Below are 20,184 nucleotides of genomic sequence, written 5' to 3'. Positions count from 1 at the left end.
ATTCTCATGCAAGTTGTATTTATCAATCAAAGAGTCCCAAGCTTCAGTTAACTCGTGTTCATCCTCATATCCAAAAATATAAGCTTTGAAATCACTACCAAATCTTGAACCACTCTTATACAAGTATCCTAAATGCTTCAAATCATTTTGCATTCAATGGTAAGTGCATAATCCATGGAAAACCTTAGGCATGACTTTAGATATTGCCTTAATCATTGCCTGATCTTGGTTTGTGAAAAAATTGCTAGGCTTTTTCCTCGACATTGCCTGCAAGAAGGTTTCAAATAGCCACTCAAATGAATCAGTAGTTTCATCATAAAATAATGAGGGACCAAAAATCACTATCTTTCTAAAGTGGTTAATGCTTGTAAATAAAGCTAGTGGCCGATACTCCTTATTTGTTCGAAATGTTGTGTCAAATGATACGACATCACCAAAAAGTTCATAATCTGTAATCGTCTCATGGTTAGCCCCAAAAATATTAGTAATCATTTCATCCACATCCAATTGAATTGCATAGTAAAAATATGGATTTTTAGCTACTTGTTGCTGAAAATATCTTAATAAACTCCCAGCTTCCTCGTATTCCAAATTTCGTTGTCTTTTTCCACGCAAGTAGCTTTTTTGGTCCTCTCTCGTGAATCCCAAATTTTCTTTTCCCCCAGCTAAGGCACTAATGAGATCATGTGATGCTTTAAGATAGATACGAGTGTCATCAGCTATATCAACATTCAAAGCCTGAGCCTGATATAACTTTCTTTGAGATGGTATCAAAAGTGTGCACTGAGAAAGATGCAAACGATGGTTATGGTTGTCATCAAACTTTTTCAATATCCACTTCAACAAGTCTCGATCCAAAGATACATACATAAATGCATTGCAGTTTGTTCTTGTCTCATGTTAGGATGATTACAATCATGTACCGTTTATCTTTTTCTTTTTCTCCCTCCTTACAACAAACAAACTTCATGTTAACCATAACACCATCTTTTATACTTTTGTTATTGTAATCTATTCTAATGCCGAACCGCATAATCCTTCCATATTCATTATAGAATTGATATGCGACTTCCTTTGAATGAAATTCCATTCCAAGATATGGTGTTTTATCTTTGGTCAACTCTCTCATATCTTTGCTACAACCCCCATGTCCACCATTCTCTATTCTAACACCAACAAATCTAAAAAATTGAGAACAAGTATATAAGTAAAATAAAATATTAGTCTCTGTTTATAATTTTTATTATTTTTTATTCTACTTATCTAATAAGATGCCCAGGTTTTACTATTAAAATTTTTAGTAGAGCAATTGTCCGGGAAAAACTACTAAATTGGACAAGGCCTTCCCAAATAAACTCTTAGGATTGGGGCTTCCTAACCTAACTGTAATTCTGATTAAAAAAGAAATGTTTCTAACCTCAAAACAACCTATCATTCAAGGGCAGAGAAAAATTGACAAAGTCTAATAACCAATTGATCAATTGAAAGAATTAAGATTCACCTTTTTTTATTCCACAAAGTTTATCATTACAACAATATTTTGTTGACAAACAAACTGATAAACATAATACGGTATAACAATATGATAGATGTAACATTATTGTTCTTAGTTTTGAAAATATGAAGTAAAAGTTAAACAATAAAAAATCTTAAATCTAGTCATTCATTAATTTTAGAATATTTTATATTAATTAATTTATATATTTTATTGTTCACTTTATTGATGTCAAAAAAATGAAAATAAAATAAATTGTAGAAACTCAACAAAGCAACGCACAAAGGGGCAACAATAAAGGTAGACACATCTAGCATCTAGTATTAATAACCAAAGCAATAGTTCTAAAGACAAAGAAAAATAATAATAACTCGTAACATTCTGCTGGGAAAAAAAAAAAACCAACCAATCACAATCACAATATTAAAGAAAATTATATGTTTTTTCTTGAGGCCTACCAACATTCAAAGACAAAATATGTTATATTCGTACAAACCTGAATAGTATGGTGCAAGCAATGGAGAGTCTCCGACAAAGGTAATAAAAAGTGTTCGGCAAAGGTAGATAGATGGTTGGCCAATGGGAACAAACTTTTTATGGTTTTGAGACACTGATAGTTGAGAGTTTGTTTGAGATTATAAAAAGAAATCAAAGTAAAATAAATGGTAAGATCTTAAATGGTGTAGTTTTGATTTTTAAGATTTAAAAAAAAAAAAAAAATTCCAAAATGGAACTACTAAAAAAATTCCAAAATGGAACTGCTGTGCCACAATTTGTAATTGGATACTGTATAAAAATTATAAGGTATAAATAATATATATGTCCTTAATATTTCTAAGAATACAAAATGGCACAGTGGTTACTGTTGTGCCTCTCTTTTGGAGAGGTCACGGGTTCAAAACTTAGTGCCGCAAATTACATTTTCAAACCATCAAAATGACATCATTTTAGCATCCCCAATTCCCTATCAAAACACCCCTTACTATGATGTATATGGTTCGGCTTCTTCCATTTATGTATGAGTTTTATTTGTTACTTTTTGTTTGCAGTCTTTGCTATGTGATTTGTGTAGTTGTTTGGTGTATTGTATGCTTGTGATGATATTGTATTAGGCTTTTTTTATTTCGAGCTTACTTGGAACTTAATTTTTTTATTTTTTTTATTTTTTACGAAAATACATATAAAAAATATAAAGAATGATTTGATAAATTATAGTACTTATTTGACAAAAAAATTTTACTTCCCAAACAAGGCCTAATAATGTAAGTATCATGACATTTTTAAATGGATTTTGTTAATGAGTGCAACTGGGTAATTAATTTTAAAATTATTATGTATTCGCCAATGTTAGTACCATGTGTGGGGATATATTTTCTGAGTACCAACACGTGGCTAAGGTGACGCCGACATGTCAGCCGAGGTGCCACGTGTCCGGATCATGACGCCGAGGTGATCTCGGTCAAGCCGAGGTTATCTCCAAAGATATCGGAATCCGAGATAAGCGGATAAGGGACAAGAGTCCTAGAATAAAGAGGAGACTTAGCCAAGATAAGGATAAAGCTCTTAGGGAGTTTATCTTTATCTCTGAAGGAGTCCAAAGTAAGTACTAAACAGGAATCCATAGAAGTCAGGCTTCTATTGGGATTAGGATTGAGGAAACTATAAAAGAGAGGCACTCCCATGGGTCTAAGGTACACAATTTTATGCTTTGAGTATTGAGTTTAGCATTATTGATTATCTTTGAGAGATATACTGACTTGATCGTCGGAGTGCCCCCGGGTGGTCGAGCCACCACTGGAATCTTCTCTTTCTGTTACAGGTTAGCCAGGTGTCATCTATTCTGCCAATGTTCTCCAGCTGAATATTGAGTTGGGCAGTGTGGTCGGAAAATCACTCACACAATTTGGCGCCGTCTGTGGGAACGAAAGGAGAATAGATGGCCAACGACAAACCGAAAGAGAAGGTTGAGGATGACACCCCTACTGAGAGTGGGAAACATATTGACCTTGGCATCGAAGAAGACAACTATAACGAAGAAACTTGTCATAAGAATCACGGAGAAGAGGACATCGGCCAGGAGGGCGACGTGCTGAAGAAATCAGACCGAAGCGAATATTATAACGAGGACGACCTCCAGGTATGGAAAGAAAGATACTTACGAAGGGACGACGAGATGAAAGGAATGGCGAACAAATTGGCAGACCTGCAAACGGTTGTCAATTTCATGATACAGAACAACGTCATGCAGCCACTGTTCCCGTTACAAGATACGCTGATTCCAGCAGCCAAGAAAGATGCCCAGGCAGGGGGCAGAAAATGGTTCCTGCAGTCCTTCAGCATGGCGGGACCAAGGGACATTCTCACCGGTCTTCGCGGGAGGTCGGGCATGGAGAATCCCAGAAGACACAATCTCGGCCTAGATGATTACGTCTGAGAAGAGAAGCCTAAAGTGAACAAATCTCAGATTCTAGAAGACAAGATCTCGACCTAGATGATTAGGTCCGAGAAGAGAAGAGCTCAGCCTAAAGTGAGCAGATCCCAGATTCCAACAAACAAGAGACCGAAATCATTGTTTAACACTTGTTGAAATTTGTGGACAATTTAAAAGTTGAAGTTAAACCGAAATCATTGTTTAACACTTGTTGAAATTTGTGGATAATTTACAAGTTGAAGTTAAACCGAAATCATTGTTTAACACTTGTTGAAATTTGTGGACAATTTACAAGTTAAGTTAAACCGAAATCATTGTTTAACACTTATTGAAATTTGTGGACAATTTACAAGTTGAAGTTAAGCCGAAATCATTGTTTAATACTTGTTGAAATTTGTGGACAATTTACAAGTTGAAGTTAAACCGAAATCATTGTTTAACACTTGTTGAAACTTGAGAAAAGTTTACAAGTTAAATTTAAACCGGGGTCATGATTAAAGGAAGGAATGATATAGGTTCCATCACCTCAGGATGCCGAGGTAATAGAACCTAGGGGGCAGTTGTGGGGACATAATTTTTGAATGACAACACGTGGTCGAGGTGTCACCGGAGTGCCAGCCGAGGTGCCACGTGTCCTGGTCATGATGCCGAGATAATCTCGGCTAGGCCGAGGTTATCTGCGAGAATACCAGAATCCGAGATAAGCGGATAAGGGACAAGAGTCCTAGAATGGGAGAAGACTTCAGTTTGGGTAAATATAAGACTGTTAGAGAGTTTATCCTTATCTCTGGAGGAGTCCAAAGTAAGTACTAAACAGGAATCCATAGAAATCAGGTTTCTATTAGGATTAGGATTGAGGAAACTATAAAAGAGAGGCACCCTATGGGTCTAAGGTACACAATTTTATGCTTTGAGCATTGAGTTTAGCATTATTGATTATCTTTGAGAGATATTTTGACTTGATCGTCGGAGTGCCCCCGGGTGGTCGAACCACCACCGGAATCTTCTCTTTCTGTTACAGGTTAGCCAGGTGTCATCTATTCTGCCAGTGTTCTCCAGCTAAATACTGAGTTGGGCAGTGTGATTGGAAAATCACTCACACAATTTGGCGTCGTCTGTGGAAAAACAATCCCCGTAACCCCTCAGCATAACAGAAACGAGAGATACTCTCACCGACCTTCTAGGGAGGACGGACGAAGAGAATCGAGAAGAGAAGGATCACTGAGGATGCATCGCACAAAGGAGGCAGACCCCAAAGGACATCGGCATGTTCAGGGGCAGGCACTGTGCTTCGACACAACTCATGGAGAAGGATCGAAAAGGGCTCACCACGAGGCCGAGAGTAGTATACTGAAAAGACTGAAGTTGAAAGATAGCCGAGCTCTTGGGCAGAGCAAAGAAGACTTAAGAGATTACCTCAAGAGGAAGCAACAGAATGCCGAAGCCGAGGTAACCTCTCCAGATAAGCCGAAGACACCATTCTCTGTGGAATTAGACAGATTTGAGGCACCAAAGCGATTCAGTATGCCGAGGTTTCAAATATACGATGGTAAGTCAGACCCCAACTTCCACGTTGGACTATATTTGAATTCAATGGCATTGTATAGTGGGAACGAGCCGTTGCTCTGCAAAGTGTTCCCCTCATCCTTCGGGGAGATTGCATCAGATTGGTTCCACAAACTACCGAAGGGAAGCGTGAAGACTTGAGAAGGCCTGGCCGAGATGTTTGTGGCCAGGTTTGTGACAAACAAGCTGCAGCCATTAAGGGTGGACGCATTGATGGCTCTAAAGATCAGCAAGGATGAAGGCCTTAGGGCCTATGCAAAAAGATACTATGAGGTATTCAATCGAATACCCGAATGTAATCAAGAGGTGGCAGTCGTATCTTTCAAGAACGGCTTGAAAGACAACTGTCCACTACGAAAGTCTTTGGCAAAGACCTTGCCAAAAAGTATGGAGGAGCTTATGGCGAGAATCGAGAAGTACGCCAGAGCCGAAGAAGATACGTTCGGAACTAGGGAGATAAAACAAGAGAAAGGAAACAGCTCGCCGAAACGAGGCCGAGGTAATAATGGAACGAACAGACAAGAGGCAGAACTGAGAGCCACACAAGCAGTAACAACTGTGTTCCGAATCCCAATTCCCAAAGTCCTGGATCAAATTCGGAACCAACCCTATTTCAGAATGCCAGAGAGGACTCCGGGAGAGTTTATGGGAAGAAACATTGGCAGACATTGCGCCTACCACAATGAAGATGGGCATACGACTCAGGGTTGTAGAGCCCTGAAAACGTATTTGGAAGACCTGGTCAGACAAGGACATCTGAGAGACCTTGTCGATGAGACAAGGACAAGGGAAGAACGGGCAAGGTTGCCTCAGGCACCAGCAGCCCCACCTCCCCCAGCACAGCAGCCGTAGGCAGGAGGACCTCGGGTAATCAATGAAATCCACTCAAAGGTCAACGAAAACGAAATCCGAGGAGAGACCCAGAAAGTGAAGCACCTACAACATGTCTACTAAGTCGGGGAGAAAAGACATCGGGTAGAAGAGTACCAGGGACCAATGACAACCTTCATTGAGGCCGACCTAGAGATGGTCCAGCATCCGTATAATGATGCCTTGGTAGTATCCCTCTAGGTTGGGGAGTGCCAAGTGAAACGCATCCTGATTGATCAAGACAGCTCTTGCGACATCATGTACGTCCGATGTTACAAGGAGCTTGGCCTTCACCCAGATGATATGGAACAATCCAATGGCCCAATGGTTGGGTTCAATGGAACACCGACATGGCCACTGGGAACAGTAAGCTTGGAGGTGCAGGCTGGCACCAGGAAGATCAAGACAGAATTCACCATCATCGACACACCCTCCCCTTACAACATCATCTTGGGAAGGCCATGGTTGCATGCAATGGGGGCAGCTCCCTCAACATTGCATCAACTATTGCGATTCCCAATAGAGCATAGGATAGAGGAAGTCAGAGATGATCAGCTGCAGGCGAAGAATTGCTCCATGGCAGCAATGAAATCTACCTGCAACATACGAGAGCCAGAGAAGGCAGAAATTGAAGATGAGGACGTGGAAGTCCTAGAAGACGTCGGCAAAGAGCCAGCCGAGAAGAGCGAAGAGGCACTGAAGACAATCTTCGTCCATGATGAGGATAAAGAACGCTTCTTTCTTCTCAGCTCGGGCTTAGCCAAAGAAGAGGAAAAAGAGTTAGAAACTTTTTTGAGAGCAAATACTGAGGTGTTCGCTTGGACACCTTACGAAATGCCTGGCATTGACCCCGAGGTCACTTGCCACAAGCTGAACGTTGACAGGTTGGCCAAACCTGTAAGTCAACGAGCCAGAAGACCAACGTTGATGCACGTCGAAGCAGTAGAGGAAGAAGTAGACAGACTTCTGGAGGCCAGGGCCATTAGAGAAGTACACTACCTAACATGGCTATCCAATACAGTAGTAGTGAAGAAGAAGAACAGTGAATAGAGGGTCTGCGTAGACTTTACCAGCCTCAACAAAGCCTGTCCCAAAGACGGCTTTCCTCTACCCAAGATTGATCAGCTAATAGATGCCGTTTCAGGGCATGGAAGAATGAGCTTCCTAGATGCCTACAGAGGGAACCACCAAATAGCCATGTACCCCCCAGACGAAGAGAAGACCGCATTCATCACCCCGAAAGGCTTGTACTGTTACAGAGTAATGCCTTTCGGGTTGAAAAACACAGGAGCAACTTACCAAAGGCTGGTAACCAAAATGTTTAAACACCTGATTGGCCGAACAGTAGAAGTCTACATTGACGACATGGTCGTTAAGACCAAGGAGCCCAAAGGTCATCTCGCCGATCTAAAAGCAGTCTTTAAAATCCTTAAAACATATCGGCTCCGACTCAATGCATCGAAGTGTGCATTTGGAGTTGGATCTGGTAAGTTTTTAGGATACTTGGTAACTAGAAGGGGCATCAAGGCCAGCCTAGATCAAATCAAGGCCATCCTGGAGTTGAAGAGCCCGACGTCGACAAAACAGGTGCAGATGCTAACTGGAAGGGCTGCAGCCCTAAACAGATTCATCAGTAGAAGCTCAGATAAGTGCAGACCTTTCTTCAACTTGGTGAAGCAAGCCACAGGCTTCTTGTGGACAGAAGAATGCGAAGTCACTTTGGCTGACCTGAAGAAGTACTTGACCACAGCTCCAGTTCTTTCAAATCCAAAACCTGAGGAGGAGCTGTTTCTGTACTTAGCTATTTCTGTACTTAGCCGTTTCAGAACATGCAATAAGTGCAGTACTAATCCGAGAAGAGAAAGGGGAACAAAGGGCTATTTACTATGTAAGCAAAACCGTAGCCGATGCAGAAACGAGGTATCTACCCTTACAGAAATTGGCACTAGCTTTAGTAATGGCTTCAAAGAAGTTGAACCATTACTTCCAGGCCCATAAAATTGTGGTGCTAACAGAACACCCCTTGAAGTCCTTACTGCAACAAGGAGACCTGACAAGAAGAATAGCCAGATGGGCAGTCACCTTAGGCCAGTATGAGCTGGAGTACAGGCCAAGGACAGCAATCAAAGGCCAGGTTCTGGCCAACTTCGTGGCCGAGTTCACACCAGAATCCATCGAACATCGGGCTCCGTTGAGCCAGGATGAGTGATGTCCAACCAAGCAAGGAGAAGCACAACCAAAAGCAAAAGAACAAAGGAAAGAGGACAAACTCAGACCCTGCAGCATTTACATCGGCGACTCCTTTCGACTGTTTGTTGATGGGAGTTCAAACTGGCAAGGAGCGAGGGCAGGAGTAGTATTGATATCCCCAGATGGGCAGGTACTAAAACAGTCAATTCGTTTGGGGTTCAAGGCCTCAAACAATGAAGCAGAGTATGAAGCACTCTTTGCAGGACTGAAGTTGGCAGCAACAGTGCAAACAGATGAGGTAATAGTTTTTTGTGATTCACAACTAATAGTTAACCAGACAACATGCGAGTTTACAGCCCGAGATGAACGAATGTCGGCCTACGCAAAGGAAGTCATCAGACTATCAGCCTTGTTTCAGAACTGCTGACTACTTCAGGTAAGCCAAGATGATAACAGCCACGCCGATGCGTTGGCTAACCTAGCTAGCGCAGTACAACCTGGAAAAGCAAGGACAATAATGATTGATTACCTGTCAGGCTCGAGCATTGAACCAATAACCACGGAGCATGAAACAATGTGTGTAGGCATGGGACCAAGCTGGATGGACGCAATTGTTACGTTCCTAAAGGAAGGAAAGCTACCAGATGACCGCAAGGAGGCACACAAGATCAGATTAAAATCGACAAGATTCAGTCTGACAGCAAAAGGACATCTCTACAGAAGGTCCTTCACTGGACCCCTTTTAAGGCGCGTACACCCTTTGCAGGTTAAAGATTTTCTATATGAAATCCATGAAGGAATTTGTGGAAGCCACACTGGGGGCAGATCACTAGCTCACAAGGCCATTACCCAGGGGTATTGGTGGCCTTACATGCAAAAAGATGCAGAAGCCTACATGAACAAGTGTGAACAATGCCAAAGGTTTGCACCTTTGATACACTAGCCAGCTGCTGACCTGAACCCTGTATCCAGTCCTTGGCCATTTGCCCAATGGGGCATGGATCTCGTTGGGCAATTACCCCAAGCAACTGGATAAAGAAAGTACTTGATGGTAGCAACAGATTACTTTACAAAATGGGTAGAAGCAGAACCTCTTGCCAAAATTTGAGATGTGGATGTCAAGAACTTCATATGGAGAAACATCATCACTAGATTTGGGATTCCGAGAGCAATTGTTGCAGACAATGGAACTCAATTTGACAGCAAGCTAATCAAGAACTTCTGTGCAAAGTTCAAGATCAAGAACTACTTTTCACCCCAAGCTTTTCACAAAGTAATGGACAAGAAGAAGCATCCAACAAAGTAATTTTGGATGGAATAAAGAAGAGGATGCAGGCAGCAAAAGGCAAGTGGGTAGACGAATTGCCCAATGTACTCTGGGCATATCGGACTACGCCGAGAAGATCAACAGGAGAATCCCCCTTCGCCATGGCTTATGGCACAGAAGCAGTCATTCCGTTGGAGATCGGCATCCTAGGAATCAGAACCTAGGGAGTAGAAAACGGGACTAATGATGTACTCTTAGCCCGAGATCTGGATCTTTTAGAAGAAAGAAAAGAGAAAGCTGTAATCCAGCTTGCAGCATACCAGCAGCAACTTGCAAAAGCTTATAACAAGAAGGTCAATCCAAGAGAGTTTCAAGTTGGCGACCTAGTCTTGAGGAAAGTCGTCGGCAATAAGAAGGATCCCAGAAAGGGCAAGCTTGGCCCAAATTGGGAAGGACCCTACAGAATCATCTCGGTACTAGGTAATGGGGCATATCGGCTTGAAGATAATGAGGGCAAAGAGTTGCCAAGACCTTGGAACACTTGTAATTTGAAATTTTTCTATCATTAGAATTTCTTTGTTCCTTTGCCATTTGCAGAAGTAAATAAATAAAGATTCAGTTCTCTTTTCAAGATACTTGACATTGTCTCTAGAATACATGCATAATGAGAACCCAAGTGGAACTCAGGTTCACATTAGGGGGCAGAAAGAAGAAGAATATGTTTAACACTTGTTGAAATTTGTGGACAATTTACAAGTTAAGTTAAAATCATTGTTTAACACTTGTTGAAATTTGTAGACAATTTACAAGTTAAGTTAAAATCATTTGTTTAATACTTGCTGAAATTTGTGGACAATTTACAAGTTAAGTTAAACCCAGATTATTGTTTAAATATTTGTTGAAATTTGTAGCAATTTACAAGTTGAGTCAAACCGATATGATGTTCAACACTTATTACAAGTTTACAAGCCAAATTAAACCGAGAAGTTTGTTTATCCGAGGTATGTCACCCTGAGAAGATTGCATAGAGAATGAAGAATATGATAAAGACATACAGAATATTCTAAGTATAGAATCACACAAAAGCAGTCAAAAGAAGACAGTGGTACATGCAAAAGTTGTATTAGCATTCAATAAAGAGAAAGAACATCGGCCATACGGAGGGCTTACAATGTTTCAAAAACAAAGAAAAACAAAGTACAAAAGAAAAGACATGAAAATTAAGACTCCTCAGCATCGACAACAGGCTCGGTTTGGACCTCAGAAGGCTGTTGAGAAGCCACCTCGGCCGCCTTTTCTACCGCAAGCTCGGCATCAATTTCTTGCAAAGTTTCCTCAAGACTCTTCTCGGCAATGGTGACATCGGCTGATGTCTTCTCGGAAGTAGCATCTTTGCGAACATCCTCATCCTCCTCATCTTGAGTCAAGTCCAGGACTTGCTCATTCTGAGGAGGAGACTTGGCCCCAACAGCATCTTTGGACTTCCTTACCAAAACTTCCTCCTCGATCTCATCCTCAGAATCAGATTCATTACCAGACTGAGCAGGAGTTGGAGTTGGGGCCGGAGGGAATGGAAGAGGAATGAGGTCGGCATTTCTGAAGGGCGAGTCCTCAGGGACATTAAGCTTCTTTAGAAGAGACATCCAACCAAGGGTGAAACCCTTGTTGCATGCCTGCTTCACTTGAAGTTCATAAGGCTCTGTGACATCGGCCATGCCTTGAGCGTATGCGGCGTCCTTAATTTCAGCCTCTTTGGTGGCCAAGGCTTCTTGAAGCTCTTTTTCTGCTTAGGCCATCTTCTCATCGGCCTCTTTTCTTTGGGCCTCAGAGACCTTCCTGATGGCCTCGGCAGATTCAGCCTTTTCTTTGGCATCAGTTTGGGCTTTGATTGCGGCCTCAGCTTGGTCTTCCAGCTTCTTCATTTTTTACTGTAAGCCTTTATTGGTCTTTTGAAGAGAAGAGAACTCCTTCTTCATCTCTGCCAATTTCTCCCGGTTTTCAAAAGACTGAATTGAAAAGGAATGACCATGCTGAATGGCCTGAAAGTAAACAAAACGAAAGTTATTAGAAAATTTCTAAGTATGAAAAAGAAGGAAAAAAGTGCCAGATGAAAGACACTTACTTGGACAGAACGCTGAAGCATCAAGGCATAGTTCTCATACTCGCTGAACCCGGCGTTTCGCTCCAGGTCGCCTGGTAGAAGCAGAGCAGTACTGAGCGCAACGCCGACATTGATATCCTCGGCGCTATCATTGGCCATGAATGGCTTATCTTCCAAGGTTATTTCTCGGGCCCAGGGGGCAGCAGGCTTTTTAGACCCCGAGGTCGTTGCAGAAGATGATCTCGGCTTCTTCGATTTTGGCGATTCGGATAGTTGGACCTCAGAGCGCCTCTTCCCAGCAGAGGGTTGAGATTTGTCACTCTCAGCCAATTTGGATATTGGCAAAGCATCATCAGACTCAACTTGAGTAACTTTAGCCTTTAGTTGAGCTTTTTTTATTCTTTTCGGCTTCGGTGGAGGAAGGGTTTGAGTTGGTTGTGCATCAATATCAGAAGGGATGCTGGCCAAGAGATCTTTTGCAATTGGTTTTGGACGACCCATCTCGGCAGTAGAAACTGTTCGGCATCGACGGTGGCGTTGGGATATTGGAATCAAGTATGGAGCTGAAGTTGACGGTTGCTCGGCTTGATCAGAGGTTGACCCCTGGTCTGTCCGAGATGTGGATGCGGTCTGTGGCATTATGGCAGAGGGTGGAGAAAGGCTTTTCTTCTTCCTCCGAGGAACGTCGGGAAAAGCTGACTTGTACGTTGGAATAAAATTGAGAAGCAGAGGCACCGTTCGTTTATGAACTGGCAGGTCCAAGAGTCTCTTCAAATTCTTGCTGGGAATGAAGGATTGACGAAAGTTCTTTGGTGGCTTAGGAACAGCTGCAAGAAAAACAAACACTAAGAAATAGATGAAGTACACAAAACTTTAAAAAACAAGTAGGTATGAATGCAGGGCTCTTACCATTGCCCTCTACAAAGACTGATCGAAGGAGAGGGAAGAGCTGAAGGTCTTCATCTGGGGCGAACTCCCAGTTCCCCGAAGTAATGAAATAATAATCCCCAGCTCCCTTGTTGGAGTCAGGGAGGTCGGCGACAATTTTGTATTCAGTGGACCTCGGCTTGAGGTAGTAAACGTAGCCGGTGTCTTTTTTGAGGCCACACATAGTGTAGCAATACTGGATATCGGCTAATGTGATCCTAGCTTTCTCTTGTTTTGCTAAGGCTATGATACCATTGATGGTTCGATAGGAGTTGATGGAAAGTTGCATTGGGTTCAACTTATAATAATGAAGTATTTCACGAAAAAGGATGTTGAGTGGGAGCCGAAGTCCACACTTAATGAAGGCTACCATAGGGAAGGGCATGGAATGATCAGTAGGCATGATGGAGTCATCATCCCCAGCCAACCTCAGATGGACGTCGGCTGGGATTTCAAACTCTTGTCTAAAGAATTCTAGTTTAGATGGGGTGTTTACTCTATGTTTCCACATGCCCATGATGTCGGCTTAAATGGAGATATCAGATTTCAGGAAGAAGTATTTTTGGAAGGTTTAAAGGACCTCGGCTAAAAAACCTAAAAGTACACTTTGATAAAGGTTTGTATGGATCTAAAGGAAGTTCGTTTCAGTTTTTTCCTAAATTATGGGTTCTACAGACAAATCCCAAAACCTAAGTCTATGGAATCGAAGACTGAAGGCATGAATCTGGAAAAGACACCAAAAACAGAAACAAAAATGAGTTTCAGAATCAAGAACATAGATGGTCTATCAAGAGCATAAAGAATACACGAAGTATAGGGCCAAGAACAGTGGCAAAAATACAGGGAAGTGGTGAAACAATGCGTATGTTCAAGATATGGACAAGGGCAAAATCACACACTCAAATATATGATTCACAGGTTGAATGTTTAAACAAAGCAGTAATGGCAACAAGTTCAAGAAAAAATTAAGAAACTGGAATAAGAAGGAATAAGTGTATTACTAGAGGAAGAACGAAGCCGGTGTTGAATATTTCCGAGGTCAGATGACGGCGGCGGACGGGAGAATCAGCACGAACTTAGTCAAAGAAAACGAACGATGGTGGTTGCAGAGCTTTGGAAGCTTGAGCAATGGAGGATTTCGAAGGGTAAAGCAAGAACGAGAGAGAAAAAGCTTCAGACGAGAAAGAGTAAAGTGAAAAGACGGGGGAAAGAAAAAGTTTTGATTAAAATTGAAACGGCGGCAAAAAGGAAATCAATGACTCTAGAAAAACGAATCCGTCAGGCGGCGCATACAGGCGCAAAAATGATCTACAGGCGCGTCCGGAGTACGATCCAGTAAGAAGAAGACGCGTGGCTGAAACAGTTGAGTTGTTTGTGCACGACAGCTCACAAACAAAGAAGGGCACTTAGAAGTCTTGATCTTTAAAGAAGGCATGTCAGCCTTTAAATGATGATCTCGGCTAGAAGCCGTTAAGCCGACGAACTGAAAGGAAGCACAGATATAGGTTCCATCACCTCAGAATGCCAAGGTAATAGAACCTAGGGGGCAGTTGTGGGGATATATTTTCTGAGTACCAACACGTGGCTATGGTGACGCCGACATGTCAGCCGAGGTGCCACGTGTCCAGATCATGACGCCGAGGTGATCTCGGTCAAGCCGAGGTTATCTCCGAAGATATCGGAATCCGAGATAAGCAGATAAGGGACAAGAGTCTTAGAATAAAGAGGAGACTTAGCCAAGATAAGGATAAAGCTCTTAGGGAGTTTATCTTTATCTCTGAAGGAGTCCAAAGTAAGTACTAAACAGGAATCCATAGAAGTCATGCTTCTATTGGGATTAGGATTGAGGAAACTATAAAAGAGAGGCACCCCCATGGGTCTAAGGTACACAATTTTATGCTTTGAGCATTGAGTTTAGCATTATTGATTATCTTTGAGAGATATATTGACTTGATTGTCGGAGTGCCCCCGGGTGGTCGAACCACCACCGGAATCTTCTCTTTCTGTTACAGGTTAGCCAGGTGTCATCTATTCTGCTAGTGTTCTCCAGCTGAATACTGAGTTGGGCAGTCTGATCAAAAAATCACTCACACACCATGGATGAGTACTTCAGTTATGCACTCATAAAGGATCCAATTTATATACCTGAGGAACAAAAGGTTATATCAGGATGGTTGTTAGATTATAGGCCTATGATTGCACCAGTTAATCTTTCTTATGGGTACAACACAGATGAAGGCTGTGACTTGTGGAAGCAGCCTGAGTGCAGAAATAACAAACAAACAAACATACCTTATTTTGTTTACTATGGATTGTTTGGTGTAGTTTATGTGAACTACGTGTAGTTTTTATTTATTTATTTTGAGAGTCTGACTATTTAGTACAGCTTTTAATTATTAGGTAGAAATAGCTTTAAAAAGTTAAAAAAATTGCTATTTGAAAGTTAAGGTCATGTTTATTTGGCTCCATAGGTGGAGGGATTGGACTACCAATCCTGTAGGCCCTACATAGCCCATGTTTGGTTGACAAAAATAGAAGGGGACTACTAGTTTCATAGGAATATGAATTCTCTCACATGGGGGATTAGCTTGGCTAGATTTTAGGTGAAATTAAGAAAATAGTGAGGGGATTGAGTCTATTTTATATAAAAAATTTATTTTTTAATTTAATTTTATTTTTACCAAGTGCATCTGTTTGTTTTAATTTATTTTAATATAGAAATAATTTATTTATTTATTTTATATAAAAATAATTTAACAATTCCATCACTAATCATATCCCATACTATCATCAAAACAAACACACTTTTATTTAATCTCCTCATTAACAATCCTCCCATTAACAATCTGTTCACTAATAATCTCATCAAATCTAATCCATCAAACAAGAAAAGAGTGTTTTGGACTTATTTTTTTTAATTATTAATTTTTAATTTTTGGAGAGCTATATCAAACATGCTTTATGTATTGTCGCATCACTCTGTTAAGCTAACTTAGGAATGGTTTGAGATGGTCTAAACAAATGTATTTTTTTATTTTTTATGAAATATAAGTTGAGTTTAAAGTGATATAGTAGAGAAGTGATATAACTTAAATAAGATCATATAATTTAAATAAGATAGTGACTTTTTAATTTTTTAATTTTTTTAAATTATCACAAACAAAACCTTAATTTTAGGCATACACATGAATTGACAAACCACACACCCTGGAAATTGTTCCTTATAGTGGTTTGGGTATTGGATTTTTTTTTTAGTAATTTTTTAATGGACTTTTTGCAGACACTTTTTGACTTTTATAATCGATGCTCCAGGTCCAGGCCTAGAATTAAGGTAAACGATTTGATCAACTTTTTGTTTCATTTACTTAGCAATTTCCTAGAATTTTATTATATTTGATTACGGGATAAGAAATGGGGGATTGAGTATGGAAAACATCTAACCTCATTGGATTTTTAATTCGTTTTTTTTGTTTAGTTCATTATTAAATTTTTAGATAATTTTAATATTGTTATGGGAGATTACATGGGAAAAGATGAGGGATAAAGTAATACCATAGAGATTGTGGTAATAAACCTCACCAAATTATTTTTTACTTTCATTCAATGTTAAAAAATAATTATACTTTTTTATCTCATCCTTACAAAACATAGTATCATACTCCCTTTTTATTCTATGATATAAATAGAAATAAAGCCTACAAGGAATATTAAATCCCTCTCCAGAGCAATTGAACATAAAATTTCACACTACAAAGTAGTGTTTCATAATTATTAGGCTAAATGCCTTGATTTATTTCGTAGTATGACTTATTCTTCTTAATCCTATCGCACTCAAAACTTTAAGATATGATTTCAGATTTTTTCACAATTTGAAGACCAACGTTGTTTAACATATTCGTTTTACACTAGGTGATTATCTCAACTTCAATGTTTCATCTTGACCAGCGGAGGTGGGGTCTTCAGATTTCAAGTTGAAGGTTGTAGTGTAGTGGAGTTTTGGATACATTTGACGACTTGAATCTAGTTGTTTTCAATTTGCTTTTTTTATTATTTTGATTATTTGCTGTAATAATCCTCCCTGTGTAGAGGTTGTATATCTCCTTTGTGAGGGTTTGTTATCTCTTTATGAGATCTTTTACTACTGTTATACGAGATTGATCTGATTTTTTACTGATTTTGCAATGATGATTTTCTTCCCGATCAAAAAAAATCCTATATTAATTCCATAATAATATAACTTATCTTCATAATTCTATCATTAATCTATTTAAAAAAAAAAAAAATCTAATGATCGTATCTAATACATAGGCTTTGTTTGGGAAGTTGGTTATTTGACTATCTTAGCTTGGCTAAAATAGTTGTGATAGGAGAGTTGTTTTTTTTTTTTTTTTTGTGTGGTGGTGGTTAATTTGATAGTTGTGGAAAAAAAAAAGTAAAATGATTATAAATTCGAGCTACCAAACATTTTTCATAAATATAGGCTATGTTTGGGATAATTTTTTTTTTGTTATTTTAGTCACAAAAAGACAAAATAGATTAAAAAGCCAACAAAAAAAAAAAAATCACATCCAAACCATAATTATTTCATTTTTTCTCTTACAAAAAGTCAAAAAAATCAAAAAACTTATTCCAAATTAGACTTTTTAACTTCTCCCAAACGAGACTTTTTAATTTCAAATTAAAATAATTAAAAAACCAAAAAACCAACTCACATTCCAAACCCAAACGAAGGCATAATGGACCACTGTCATAAACTTGACACGGACAATATTGTTTATAGCCACCAGTGGAGTCAAAACCCAACTCATGAGCTCCATTATCGCGAAACTTGTTCACAAATTGACTATGGCTACCAAGGAAGGAGTCTCTACGAATCCAATCTTCTTTCACATCTTCACTTTGTTCTTCATGAGAATAATGTGCAAGTCAAGTGTGGCGACTGAATTATTGAAGCAGGTGTGGAAAAAAAGAACGAAGGATAAGAAAGAGAAAAAGAGAAAGAAAAGGTGTCGTGTCTTAGTTTTGAAACTGTGCACCTAACGCTGCTGTTGACATATTCATGGACCACTATTCACTCTCTAGATTATCAAATTCTTAACCCATAAAATTGGATATCACTTTCATCACTTTTTATTATATAATACTTTAATGTGTTTTTAACAATTTTATTCTGAGAGTGTAAATTTGTACACGTAAGTGTGGACAATACGCATTATATTGGTTGAACGACTAAGATGATCCCACCAAAAGCCCAAATAAGCCAATCAAGTGTTGTGTAATTTTTACATTGTGTGAACAAATTGATGCTCTAGGCCAATAAATTTCTAATATCTTGGAGCATTTCAATTGTTTCTTTTCTTCTCACAAAACATAATCGAACAGACAAATCACTTGAATATACAAATTTCATGGTGTTGGGCACCATAGACCTATTTGGTGTAGTTTATTGTAATTTAAGTTAATAGTTGAGAATCAACATGTAAAAGTCAAAAGCACATCTCCCCCTAACTTTTAGGTGATCAATTTTTTTTATTTTTTTATTTTTTCAATTTGTTTAAACTAATTTTACCTAATAAATAATAACTAGAAATTGCACTAATGCGGCTTAAATAAACTGCCCAAACGGGAACATGTTGGGCAGCTTGTGAAAACTTTTGCATTGTCACATTGACTAATGCGATCAGCATCTCAAGGGGACAACTAGAGTCTACACTTTGACACACTCAGCTAACAAATTTTCATCTGCCTGACTATCTGAGCTATATATGTGTTAAAATAAATGGATATATATTATTGATTGATATATTGATTTATAAGATTGTTGTGTATATTGATATTTTTATCTGTATATTACAAGTCCTATATATAGAGAGGTTTTGGGAGTAGTAGGTGTAGAGTGGGTGGTGGTAGTAGGTATAGTGGAGGTGGTAGGTGGAGTGGGTGAGGAGTAGTGGAGGTGTGTAGTGGTAGTGGTAGGTTTTAGTGGTGTAGGAGGTGTACATTAACAGCCCCCCTCAAACTCAAGGAGGATAGGAACTAACCAACTTGAGTTTGAAGAGAGTAACAAAACAGAAAAATAAACTGATAAATAAAACAGGATAGGAGACACGGTATGGTCGTGTCAGACCGATGTAGCAGACAGTTTATGGGGTCATGTCGGACCGTTGTAGCAGACACTGTGTGGTCGTGTCAGACCGATGTAGAAGACAGTTTACGGGGTCATGTCGGACCGTTGTAGCAGGACAGTTTACGGGGTCATGTCGGACCGTTGTAGAAGACAGTTTACGGGGTCATGTCGGACCTGATGTAGCAGACACTGTGTGGTCGTGTCAGACCGATGTAGAAGACAGTTTACGGGGTCATGTCGGACCGTTGTAGCAGGACAGTTTACGGGGTCATGTCGGACCGTTGTAGAAGACAGTTTACGGGGTCATGTCGGACCGTTGTAGAAGACAGTTTACGGGGTCATGTCGGACCGATGTAGCAGGACAGTTTACGGGGTCATGTCGGACCGTTGTAGAAGACAGTTTACGGGGTCATGTCGGACCGTTGTAGCAGACACTGTGTGGTCGTGTCAGACCGTTGTAGAAGACAGTTTATGGGGTCATGTCGGACCGTTGTAGAAGACAGTTTACGGGGTCATGTCGGACCGTTGTAGAAGCTGACCGGAATCAATGTCGGGACAGTTTATGGGGTCATGTCGGACCGTTGTAGAATGTTGTGGTGGTGTACCAAGGGGGCGACTTAGGGAGTGCGCCATGAGTGACTTATACATGATACTGTGTATAACCCCCCCTCAAACTCAAATAGGTGTGAAGATAGAAACCTATTTGAGGTTGAAACAAAGGGATTGATAAAGCTGGCCGGTGTAAAAGACACTGTATGAGGGTGTATATAGGCTGCCCAAAAAATATACATGGATGTAGATATCGAGCCCTCAAAAGTCGTGCCCTCAAAAGGTGTGCCATCAAAAGGCGTGTCATCAAAAGACGTGCCCGAGTCATGAAAAGGTGTGCCATGAAAAGGCGTGCCAGGTTGTCGGTGTCAAAAGGCGCGCGATGCGCGTGGCTGTCTCTGTGTCATGGTCGTTATAAACCGAAGCGGAGGAGGCAGAAACTGAGACAGAAAAACTGAGAGAAACCTCTGAAAACTTCTTCATTTTGCTGAGAAAGAGAGGTCATTTTGCTGAGAGAGATAGGCTGTAACACTCTGTTGCTGTTGCCCAGAAAATGGCTTCGTCGTCCCGTGGGCTGCTCACTCTCTTTCCCGATCTCAACGAGTCCACAGGAGAGAGAACTGGTGCGGTGGCCAGTGAACCTCAACCAAACACCGCTGGG

At 40.3% G+C, this 20,184-nt stretch overlaps 1 protein-coding gene across 1 annotated transcript in view; it reads left to right on the top strand.

Moving 5' to 3' along the window:
* The window catches only part of LOC114275342 (G-type lectin S-receptor-like serine/threonine-protein kinase CES101), a 52,751-nt gene extending 35,756 nt beyond the window's left edge, over positions 1-16,995 (top strand). Inside the window, exons 2-3 of the mRNA XM_082895773.1 lie at positions 16,128-16,178; positions 16,757-16,995. Of these exons, the coding sequence (XP_082751899.1) occupies positions 16,128-16,138 (11 nt within the window). The 3' untranslated portion in view covers positions 16,139-16,178; positions 16,757-16,995. The remainder of the gene's footprint in view (positions 1-16,127; positions 16,179-16,756) is intronic.
* The last annotated feature ends 3,189 nt before the right edge of the window (positions 16,996-20,184 follow it).

The sequence above is a fragment of the Camellia sinensis genome, chromosome 11 (genome assembly GCF_055761805.1).
Source record: "Camellia sinensis isolate YWXY chromosome 11, ASM5576180v1, whole genome shotgun sequence".
Taxonomy (NCBI): domain Eukaryota; kingdom Viridiplantae; phylum Streptophyta; class Magnoliopsida; order Ericales; family Theaceae; genus Camellia; species Camellia sinensis.
This window is presented reverse-complemented; position numbering and strand designations above follow the sequence as displayed.